This window comes from Pelophylax lessonae (assembly GCF_965119305.1).
Source record: "Pelophylax lessonae genome assembly, chromosome: 9".
NCBI classification, from domain to species: Eukaryota; Metazoa; Chordata; class Amphibia; order Anura; family Ranidae; genus Pelophylax; species Pelophylax lessonae.
In genome coordinates this window covers 240,766,313-240,778,448 of record NC_138776.1, presented here as the reverse complement: position 1 = coordinate 240,778,448, position 12,136 = coordinate 240,766,313, and the positions used below count along the sequence as shown (strand labels likewise).

At 45.0% G+C, this 12,136-nt stretch overlaps 1 protein-coding gene across 1 annotated transcript in view; it reads left to right on the top strand.

The window, feature by feature from the left end:
* LOC309563345 (phospholipid-transporting ATPase IC-like) overlaps positions 1 to 12,136 on the top strand; it is a gene marked incomplete at both ends in the record, with an annotated part of 170,504 nt that overhangs the window by 110,210 nt on the left and 48,158 nt on the right. Inside the window, 4 exons of the mRNA XM_082267739.1 lie at positions 802 to 913; positions 3,350 to 3,425; positions 6,589 to 6,706; positions 11,116 to 11,386. Of these exons, the coding sequence (XP_082123865.1) occupies positions 802 to 913; positions 3,350 to 3,425; positions 6,589 to 6,706; positions 11,116 to 11,386 (577 nt within the window). The remainder of the gene's footprint in view (positions 1 to 801; positions 914 to 3,349; positions 3,426 to 6,588; positions 6,707 to 11,115; positions 11,387 to 12,136) is intronic.

Sequence of the window (12,136 nt, the reverse complement as noted above, 5' to 3'; positions counted from 1 at the left end):
CCCAGGAGAAGAGAGAGTTCTATAAAGGTGATCCCAAACATTTATCATCTTCCCAGTTCATACCTCTAAGAAACACTGAGATTGGCTGAGACAAATAAATATTCATAACCTAGTGGTCATTCCTTCCCACATTGATTACTGGAACCCCCATCCGGAAACAGGCTGAAGCAATCAACCCACCAGGCTAAGGAAAATCCTACAAAGCCAGAAAAGGTAAAAAACAGCTCAGGCTGATTACAGCCCATCCACAATACACACTAAATTTAGATAGAGAGTGAGACACAACTGTATAAGAGTTGACACAATTAAATTCAGTTTAAAGAAAAATGTAAACTTCTTTGGTGCAGTTTGATAATGCTGTATACACTAATTAAGGAGAAAAACCTTTGGTGCTGCAGCTGTCCCGCAGACCCCCTCCTCCCTTTTTTCTTACCTGAACCCGATAGTTCCAGCGACGAACACGAGCCCAGCGGCTCCAGCCGCTGTCTCAGGTCCTCATTGGATAGATTGATTGGCTCACAAGTCCCGGGACTTGTGAGCATGCCCGCAGGGGTGCCCCCATGGAAAGCAGCTCTCCGTGGGGGCACCTGATGAAGAGGAGCCAGGAGTGTCACCGGGGCACCCCAGAAGAGCAGGTTCGGGGCTGCTCTGTGCAAAACCCTTGCACAGAGCAGGTAAGTATGACAGGTTTGTTATTTTGCAAAAAAAAAAAAACCTTTACAATCACTTTAAGTAGTATCCTTTTTATTTTCTGCATAATAATAGTACAAGCAGACTAAGTGGTTGTTCTGTGTCTCTCAGATACTTGGAGCCACTGCCATAGAAGACAAGCTACAGGAAGGAGTACCAGAGACCATCCAGCTTTTGAAAGATGGGAACATTAAAGTTTGGATGCTCACTGGGGATAAGAAAGGTACAATTTGCAATGCTGCTTGTAAAACTCAATTCTCTCTAGATATCCAATATATGAATTCATAAATCATTAAAATTGTATGTAACAGTATTTTTCATTTTATGTACAGTTCTCTAAAGCAATTTGTGAATCTGTTGAAGAGATTTCTTTCCTTTAGCTCCTGCCAGTTATGACTCTTCTAGCTGTATGCTGAGAAAGCTATGTCACTAAATTAGAGGCAGTGCTGAGAGGCTGAGACGGGTGTCAGTCCAGGCCCCTAGCGGATCCCGACTTTTATTGTCGTGATGACGCGGTGCCTTGACCCACTTCTGTGACGTCAGCAGAGAGCAGGCTAAAGTCCGCTCTCTGCTGACGTCACAGAAGTGGGTCAAGACACCGCGTCATCACGACAATAAAAGTCGGGATCCGCTAGGGGCCTGGACTGACACCCGTCTCAGCCTCTCAGCACTGCCTCTAATTTAGCGACATAGCTTTCTCAGCATACAGCTAGAAGAGTCATAACAGCAGAATGATCTGCACTCCTGTGATCCATAGGGGATGTACAGCCAAACAAGCTTTGGCTTTACATCTCCTTTAAGCAGTGGCTGCCGGTGTAATGAGGGCGCAGTGGCGCCGACCCCCATCCATGCATCCGGCCCCCTAATCAGCATGCAGGGGCGCCGGACGCATGGAGCTTAATGTTTTTTTTTTTTTTAATCACCTGATTAAAGCCAGAGGCTCTAATAGGGTGATGCAAAGGGTGGAGCCGGGGCGCAGAGCAGTGCGCCCCGAGCCCACCCATTGTGTGACAATAGCGAATGAAAATTCGCTACTGTCACACGATCCTCCTCCTGGCCAATCAGGAAGCGCGTCCGATGGCCACAAGGCAAACCCCATGCCATTGGCCGAGGAGGAGGCGGGAGCGGGAGGACTCAGAGACGCGCCGCCGGGACTGAGGAGAAGCCAACGCCGGGACACTGATGAGGTGGCTCTGAGGAAGAGGCGTATGCCTTGAAATGCGTCAGCCGTCATCCTAAAAGGACAAGGGACATTCGTATGGACTACTCTCGATACTCAAGATTTTGAGTCCGATGTGATTGATTTATACCTTTGCTTGTGAGTAGCCATTTTTATGTTTTAACAATAAAGCCCATATTGAGGATAATGCGCTAGGTCGATGCGCCTTTCTTTGTGTTTCTTGTTTACTGGTGAGAAGCCGCCCGCCACCGCTGCTTCTCCAGGTAAGTAAGGGGGCACACACGCTGATCTCTGCATTAGGGGAATGTATGCTGGTCACTGCATTGAAGGGGGCATGCACGCTGATCTCTGCATTGGGGGCATGTATGCTGGTCACTGCATTGAAGGGGGCACGCACGCTGATCTCTGCATTGGGGAATGTATGCTGGTCACTGCATTGAAGGGGGCATGTATGCTGGTCTCTGCATTGAAGGGGGCATGTACGCTGGTCACTGCATTGAAAGGGGGCATGTACGCTGGTCACTGCATTGAAAGGGGGCATGCTGGTCACTGTGCATTGAAAGGGGGCACACTGGTCACTGTGCATTGAAAGGGGACACGCTGGTCACTGTGCATTGAAAGGGGGCACGCTGGTCACTGTGCATTGAAAGGGGGCACGCTGGTCTCTCTGCATTGAAAGGGGGCACGCTGGTCTCTCTGCATTGAAAGGGGGCACGCTGGTCACTCTGTATTGAAAGGGGGCACACTATACCTTATTTACTGAAGGCCCCGTTCACACTTTTGCGACCTCAAAGTCACGCAATTTTTTACAGCGTTTTTTGCCGCAAAGCAATGCCTATTACATTTTTCTATTTGCGCCCCCCCCCCCCCCCAAAAAAAAATTTTGAGCACCAGCCGCCACTGCCTTTAAGTGTATTTTTTCTTTAAAGTTTGCATTTGATAAACGGCTGCATAAATTTCCTGTGACATAAAATATTGTAACAGCCAGTTGTGGCTGGTGCTCGGTAATTTTGGCGGGGGGGGCGGCAAACCAATGCAGCCCCCCCTCTCTCCCCTCCCGACACATTCCCCCCCCCCCCCCTGAACAACCTGCCTCATTACCTCCTCCTTCCTCCTGTCTGAGCCGGGGAGTGCTGGATGGCTGAACCGCTGTGCTTCTCCTCCAGCCGTGTGTCTTCTGTCTCTTCCTGGCCACTGGCCAATAAGAACGCTTCCCCTTTTGGCCAATCGGGAAAGGGGTCTCACAACCCTCTTTATTAAAAATAAGTCTTGTCACATTGCAGGAGTTTATTGAAACAATGCCACAGCGAATGCGTGCCGTAATCAAAGCCAATGAAACATTATTAGAGTGTGTGACCATTTTTTTATTTTTTTGGTGGCGACTTTTTTTTTTGGCCAGGCAGTGTACATTGGCTTGGAGGATCCTAGATTATACAAAATGTGGAAATACTTAGAGACTTTAAATGTTTTATTTTGCAGAGACCGCTATAAACATAGCATATTCCTGTAACCTCCTTTCAAGTGACATGCAGCTTTTGGACGAGAATGACATAAGGTAAAGTTTTGACCACATCAACTGGGACGTCTTGAGTGCTGCCACCTTTCAGTGTGAGCTGTTATAATTTGCTGTTATAAATGACAAGCAGGCAGCCCTGCCCAACCTAATAATACACATGTGCAAATCATGATCCAAATTGCTCATATGGAATTAGGCACCCGTTCACATCAAAATTGCACAAATCGCATGCCTGTTTGGACCCTATAGCTGGCAATGGCACAGTCCAAATCGGTGAGGTGCAGCAAAGTCCTGCACTACTTTTGGCGACTTCGGGAGCGATTTAACCACTTAAGTCCCGGAGGATTTGGCTGTTCAAAGACCAGGGCCTATTTTGCGATTCGGCACTGCGTGACTTTAACAGACAATTGCGCGGTCGTGCAACGCTGTACCCAAATTAAATTGACGTCCTTTTTTCCCCACAAACAGAGCTTTCTTTTGGTGGTATTTGAAATCTGTGCGATTTTTACTTTTTGCGCTATAAACAAAAAAAGAGCGACAATTTTGAAAAAATAACAATATTTTTCACATTTTTTAGATGAAGTTCTCAAAAAAAAAAATGTAAAAAATCAAGATTTTTTTAACATTTTAGGCCAATTTGTTGTCTGCTACATATTTTTGGTAAAAAAAAAAAAAATCGCAATAAGCGGATTTTGATTGGTTTGCGTGAAAGTTATTGCGTTTACTAACTACGGGAAAGATTTATGTAATTTTTATTGTTTTGTTTTTTTTAACTAGTAATGGCGGCGATCTGCGATTTTTTTTTTTTTTTTTTTTTTGCGGGACTGCGACATTGCGGCGCACAGATCGGACCCCTGACTGACATTTTTGACACTTTTGGGGGTACCAGTGACATTACTACAGTAATCAGTGCTATAAATATGCATTGTTACTGTAAAAATTACACTGGCAGGGAAGGGGTTAACTTTATTAGTGATCAAGGGGTTAAGTGTGTCCCTAGGGGCGTGATTCTCACTGTCAAGGGGCTTGGCTTGTGATGTAACCACAGAGACATACGATCCTATATAGCAGGATCGTATGATCTCTGCAGTTACACAAGGGAGAATGACAGGTGGCTGTGTTTACATCAGCCGCCTGCCTTTCTCCCTCTCCAGCGGGAGATTGCGAGTGGCCGGTGGACATCGGAGCCGCCGGTCACTCGTGCTGGGATGTCAGGGAACGAGCGGGGGCGGGAGCGTGCCTCCGGCGGCGTCCGCTCACCCCCTAGAGGCTCGTGGGCGAGTGACGTACCGGTCTGTTGCTTTGCCCAGGAGCGCTAGACTGCCGCAGTATATATACTTGCGGCGGTCGGCAAGTGGTTAAATAGACATCTGTGCATGAACCCACACAGATGTCTCTCAAATTTGAAATTGTGAGAGTTTAGCTGAACTCGCATGATTTCCAACCCCCCCTCAGTGTGAACCTAGGCTGAAAGCTGAACTCCTGGAACAAAGAGAATGCTGTTAGGAGAAGAGCAAAAAAGAAAAAATGAGAGATGAGCTCATTAGTCCGCTGCTTCTTCTTTCACTGTCCAATCACAGGCTGGGGGTGAAAAGGAGACATGCCTGTAAAAGTAAAACTGCAGCAGAGTAAAAAACAGGTCTCCTTCCATGCAAGACAGGGTTGTGCTGTGAGACCTGAGCTGTGTAAATCTCAGGACTGGGTGGACAGAAATACAAATCATTTGACAGGTAACATACAGTAGTTCCCTTTTAAGTGCGAGGGTTCTTCAATGTTTCCGCACTTTTTTTTATACGTTTTGCAGCCATCTTTACCACAGCGTGACAAGTCTTATACTAAACTGCAAGGTCAGCCAGGCAGACACATTAAAAATTTCCTTCGAGAAAAATGTTTCATCCTGCTCCTTTAAATGTTTTCATCACCATGGTCGGAACTCAAAAATCAATTTGACCGCACTATCCATTAGAAAATTTCAGAACTTTGTGTGTAACTAATGCCTCGTTTCCACTGAGTGGTACGGTACGGTTCGGTTCAGTACGGTACGGCTCGGAACGGTACACCTTACGTTTCCACCACCAATAGTACCCTTTCATGATAGGCGTGGTGTAGCCAGAAAGCTGTGATCGACGATTCTCTGTCAAACAATCAAAGTACTGCAGAGTGTAGCTCCACCCTGTTGGTACGGTACTAATGAGCTTGGTACCCCACGAAAGGGTCCCAAAAAAGTGGTACGGTTCGGAATTAGGGTACCATTCACAATGGAAACGGCAAAAATTGTGTACTGTACCGAACCGTACCGTACCGCTCAGTGGAAGCGAGCCATAAGGCCCCTTTCACACAGGCGGACCGTTCAGATCCGCCTATCTGTTTTTCAGGCGGATCTGAATGGATGCCCCATGCATCTCTATGGGGCATCGGATGTCAGCAGAGACATGTCTGCTGACATCCGATCCGTCAAATCTGGACGGATGGAAACCCTATTTTCCATCCGTCCAGCGGATTGGATGGGATCGGATGAGAACGGACAGACAGTCCGTTCCCATCTGATTCCCCCATATAGAACAGCGGGACCTGACAGCTGTGTCTCCGCACTGCTCAGCGGGGGATTGGCAGATCGATCCCTCCGCTGAGAAAAACTTAGTCCGCCTGACGGACTCCCTGTGTGAAAGGGGCCTACCATGGAACAAATATGTGCAGATCTTCTGGATACATGCTAATTCCAGACCAGTTAGTCTGTAAGCAATTAAACAAGGAAAAGAAGAGCAGCCTTGATTTATGCTTCCTTAAATTCCACTTGGTATCAACCCTTCTCCCACCCTCTCTTGGAGCCCCCATGCACCCTTTAAAATTTGACATATATATACGTCCAGTCTGATAATATTACATGACCTTTTTCACCCTCTTCTTTCTTGGACAGTAAACGGGTCCTAAATGCTTCAGGCGGAAGTGCAATGCTCTTTACATAATTCAGAATCGGCCCACTGACCAAAGTGTTATCCTTCCTCCTTCTCAAAGTGAATGGAGAGTGGGGAGGGCAGGCCCTTGATAATCTGGCCTCACAGAAAATTGAATAGATTAAAGGGTCTCTTTCATTGGAAGTGTCTAACTCAGGTGTCCTACATCATGACACATCCCTTGATTTAGGTCTGTCCACAGCAGATATTGGGTTATTGATGCATCTTTTATTTTAACACTTGTCTAGGTGCCTCCTTGATGATAACCAGGGAACTGGAAATATAGAGGCCACATTAAAAGACACTGATCCCGCTATAACAAAAGAATGGAATATGAAAGCTATGGTCGTTACAGGGGAATTTTTGGTAAGATGTAACACATTTTTTGTACAAGTTTTACCAGTAAGCAGTATTTGGAGTTTGATCATCTGCATTTGTTAATGAAAAGCATTCATGTAGGTTTCAGGTTGAGTAAGCCAAACAACATCAAGCTGTTCACCATTAATATCTTATCTCTGTTCATGTTACCGCTGTTTGTGTGGCATTCTAAAGAGGCAAAACGCTATATATATAGCTGTAACTCAACCTAGATAAGGTAAAACCATCACAGACTTCAGACTAACGGCAGCTCATCCAGCTGGACTTTGACAACATTAAAAATGTTCATCAGTTTAAATGTGCCTGGTAAATACCCGAAAATTAAGATGAAAATCTGCACTCGGTATTTAGCTAGTTTTTTACACTGAAAAACCACACCACCCCTATTCTGACTCCAAGTGTTGTAATAGGGATTTATCCTTTGCTTGGACTTCTATGCCTGGCCAGTATAAGCAGATACAATCATCGCGGACTGTCTTTATCAGATAGCTGAACTCACCAAATACCTTTTCATATCCACAAATCTTTATTGAATGTGCAGATTACAGCAGACATCAAGATGTGGCAGATGATCGAAAGGACGGTATTTGCAGATCAAAACATGAAAATGTGTTGCTGGATGTAAGCAGATTACATGAGGCCTAGAGACAAGCGGCCATCTCTTATCCCATACAGACAGTGTGAAGGAAGTGGAAATACATCACAAGTGGATGAAACACAGAAAAATAACAAATATAACCACAAGATGACAGTATATTAACCAACTACTATGCTGAGGCCAAATAAACAATGACTAAGGAAATTAACTATGTAAATAGTTATGTAAATTCTTAGTTCACAGTAATATGAACATTAACCAAGACTATGCATTGTACTGTATTATATTTTACATACAACAAGTGTAACAGTAGTTAAAGGAACCGATTGCTTGAATGGATGTCCGCTATTTTATAACAAATATCACTTGTCTTTTCCTTGATTTCACCTATTCCAAATTCACACAATTTCCAAGTCCTGGTGAAGGGGGAATGCCAGAACCCCTGAAATGATCAAAAAATGTTTTTGGACCCAATGATTATTGGTACGGTGCTTCCATTGCAATCCTCATAGTTTAATGTCCAAGCTGTCAGCTGAAAAGCCATACAGAGAGATTGATGCTTGCTACTGTCCCCACCGTTGAATCGATCATCCCTGACTGTTCCCGTGTCCTCCTCTGATGGCCCCCCCTGTGTGCTCCTCCTCTGCCCCCCATGTGCTCCTCCTCTTCTGGCCCCCCTGTTTGCTCCTCCCCCTCTGGTCCTCCGGTGTGCTCCTCCTTCTCCTCTGCTCCCCGTGTGCTCCTCCTCTGGCCTCCCTCTGTGTGCTCCTCCTTCTCTGGCTCCCTCCTGTGGTGCTCCTCATTATCTGGCTCCCCCCTGTGTGCTTCTCCTCTGCCCCAATGTGCTCCTCCTCCGGCCTCCTGTGTGCTCCTCCTCCTCTTGCTCCCCCCCATGTGCTCCCCCTCCTCTGACTCCCCCCCCCCTGTGTGCTCCTCCTCTGCTCCCCCATGTGCTCCTTGTCTGGCCTCCCTGTGTGCTCCTCCTCCTCTGCTTTCCCTGTGTGCTCCTCCCCCTGTGTGCTCCTCCTCTGCCCCCTGTGTCCTCCTCCAGCCCCCCCCCTCATCCCCCCGCAGCCGGCTTCCCTCCTCTCCTCTTCCACCAGCTGCTGTGGGGGATCTGTCATGATGGAGAGCAGAGGAAGGGGGCCGGTAAATGTTTATTTTACCAGCCATTTCCTTTAATGAATTGGACACAGTGAACGATCACTACCGATCGCTCCTGTTTCATTTGATAGCTGAGCATAGTATACTGTGTTATTCTGCTTCAGTTAACGAATAAACAGGAGTCTCTGTTCCCTGTTCATTCATTTTCAATACTAAGACTCCTGAGAAATTAATAAAAACGAATCATATCAGTGCACAGTCAAATTGAAAAGTAACAGCAGCTGTGCACTCTGGTCAAAATACAAAACCAGCATAAAATCACATAGTAAAATAGTTCAATAGTCCATGCAAAGACCCGTGAATAAGGAGTGTAGATGAGACTATTCCTGAAATGGGGACACAGGTGCTCTTCAGTGGACAATCGACCACCACCACATAGATTGGCCTCTCACCTTATAACAAAAGAAATCAAACCCAAAACATCCTCTCTCAGCATGGATAAAAGCGCACCGCTGGTCCTGGAAAACTCAGACTTCCAGAGCTCCTTCCAGTGATCATATCTTTCAACTCAAAGTGTTTACTGTATCTTTGACGTTCTTCATGTATTTTTATCTACTGTATTTGTGGTGTTGTAGTTGACCAGGTTCAATCAGAAGTCTACTCACCTCACTTAGCAACACGTGTAAATGTGTTAATTTTTTATTGAGCCTAATTTGTAAGCCCAGGAATATACAGACATGCACAAAAACTGGTTTTGTAAATGGTAAAGATGTGCACGACAGCAATATTTGTTTAGTCTAGGATTCGTTTCTTTGGTTGAGGCCCCGTTCACACAGGGGCGATCCGACTTCGGGGGGCGACCTCCGAGGTCGCGGTGCAAGCAGCGCGCCGTGACCTCGGAGCGGCCGCCACGGACTTCATAACATTGAAGTCTATGGCGGTCGCCTCTGAGTCGCCCCAAAGAAGCTCCGGACCCTTTTTCTAAGTCGGAGCGACTTGTGTCGCTCCTTTTAGAACGGGTCCGCAGCTTCCCTATGGAAGGCGACCTACGGCGACCTGTGAGGCGACCAGGTCGCCTTTTGCGGTGGACAAATCGGACCCTTGACTGACATTTTTGACACTTTTGGGGGTACCAGTGACATTACTACAGTAATCAGTGCTATAAATATGCACTGTTACTGTAAAAATGACACTGGCAGGGAAGGGGTTAATTTTATTGGAGAGGGAGGGGTTAATGTATGCCTGGTGCTTACTGACGTGTGTGGGGGGAGGTGACTGAATGACACAGGGACAGATCGCATGTTCAGCTATGCTGAACCCTGCAATCTGTCACTGTCTGTCACTTAGGAGATCCGCCCGCTTTGTTAACACAAGCGGGCGGATCTCCAAACTCGATTCCCCGACGATCGGGGAAGAGCCGGGTGATCACCGCCGCTCCTCCCCTGGCCCGACTCCCGCTGTGACTGATTACAGCGGGAGCGAGCCTCCGGCGGCGCGCGTGCGCCACCCACAAGGGGAGGAGTCCAGCGACGTAGGTCTACGGCGCTGGACGGGAACGAGCCACTGTGCCGCAATACAGTCCCAGTGACTGGTCGGCAAGTGGTTAAAGACCACACCTTAAAGGGCACCTTAAAGACCACAACATAAAGGGGTATACAATGTACGGTTAGCAGCAAACACACACTCACACATTATGGGTTGAACTGGATGGACTGATGTCTTTTTTCATCCTCACTATCTATGTAACTATGTTAGAGAATAGAATACAAAATAAAGAAATAGACTAGAAAATCTATTCTAATCTGTTATTATTTTCTATTCTTTTATTTTATTTTCTATTCTGTTGTTTTCCTTTATATTCTATTCGTTTCAATGTTTTTATTAAAGGATTTCACAATAACAAAGAAAATACTATGAGATAATAAAAAGAACATGTCATCCCCAATTGTCCAACATGTATCAAAAAATTGCAAGTCCCCCAATACATGCCAAGAAATCTTCTTGAGACAATGAAAAGCTTCCCAAACTGTATGGAACATTCCAACTTTGTGGGTTATCTTTTATGCTGAGTAAATGTTTACGTTCGTATAAAATACAATAAGGCACATCAAACTTTTGTTGCTGAACAAGAAAACAAGATTATAGCAAGATTATTCGTGTCATGATCCTATCCCTAAGGACAGGCCTTTATATTCTCTTTTATTATATTTTCTATTCTATTCTATTCTATTATTTTATTTTATATTCTATTCTGTTTTATTCTTTTCTATTCTATTATGTTCTGTTTTATTCTATTCTATTCTTTTATTTCATATTCTATTAAGCAGCCTAAGAATCTAATAATCTTATTTTACTTTTATACTTGACAATATTTATTGCAATATTTTTCCATTTCACATTTAAATTCGTATTCACATTTGAATTCATTTTCAAATTCAAATAATTTGTTTTGTTATTTATTTTGGATTTGTTGAAATTCACTACTATTGTGATTTGGAAATACATCCGAATCCCTGAGTAATGAAAATTTTGTGCAAATTTTGATTCATAACAAAACAAAACGAATCGCACATGTCTAGTAAATGGTTACAAATCAGAACTCTTCGGGAGTTGTTGGTCATCCTTATACTTTATATCTGTTTATACATGTTATCCTTATTTTAGCTCTTAATTGTTGCACTAATCTTTCTTCCAGAATGGATTTGCAAACATGTCTGAAAAACAAGCACCAACGTTACCGTGGTGGAAGAAGTTGATCTGGAAACAAAAAAGTGAAGAGATAACAGACCAAAATTCCATTTTAAAGACAAAAGCCTTGGTGGAGCTGGCTTGTCAGTGTCAGTGTGTCATTTGCTGTCGAGTGACACCAAAGCAGAAAGCCAGCATAGTGCAACTAGTGAAGACGAACAAAAAGGTTACCACCCTTGCTATCGGAGATGGGGGCAATGATGTGAATATGATAAAGAGTAAGTTCATCAGTATATGGGTTCCTATTACATAAGTTGGTAAAATGTGGCATATTTTTTGAATTTCACACTTATTGTGTGAAAGCATATTCACATTTGTATATTTTTACTTTAACCAATTGCGGACAGCCCACTGTACATTTTCTCCGGCAGGGCGGCCGATCTGTGCCAGATCACATACTTAATACGTGATCTGACACTTCCGGGTCTGGAGTGCGCCGGCACCCGCCAATTACACAGGCAGAACAACATTCTGCCTATGTAAACAAGGCAGATTGTTGTTCTGTCAGAAGGGAAGGCATGGATCCTGTGTTTAGCAAAGCAGGAACACGGATCTTTGCCTTCCGCTAGTCAAAGCACCTCCCACACAATGAGTAAGCACAGGCTAGGCACGCAGTTAACCCTTTGATCACCCTTGATGTTAACCTCTTCTCAGCCAATGCCATTTGTACAGTGAGAGTGCATATTTTTAGCACTGATCACTGTATTAGTCTCACTGGTCCTCAAAAAGTGTCAAAAGTGTCAGTTAGGTGTCCAATTTGTCTTTTCAAAACGATACGTTTTTGATCTGTGTGACGGGAGTCGATTTAGGCAGGGGGCTTGTGGAACCCAAATTACCTTAGAGAGGTCGGGAAACTCCTTGTCCAGCTCCCCCGGCCCCTCCTAATTGTAAGTCACCCTGTGTCTATTAGGGGCACAGGGTGACTAAGAACCACAGTCGAGTCTGCACTAACAAGACTCACTGTACAA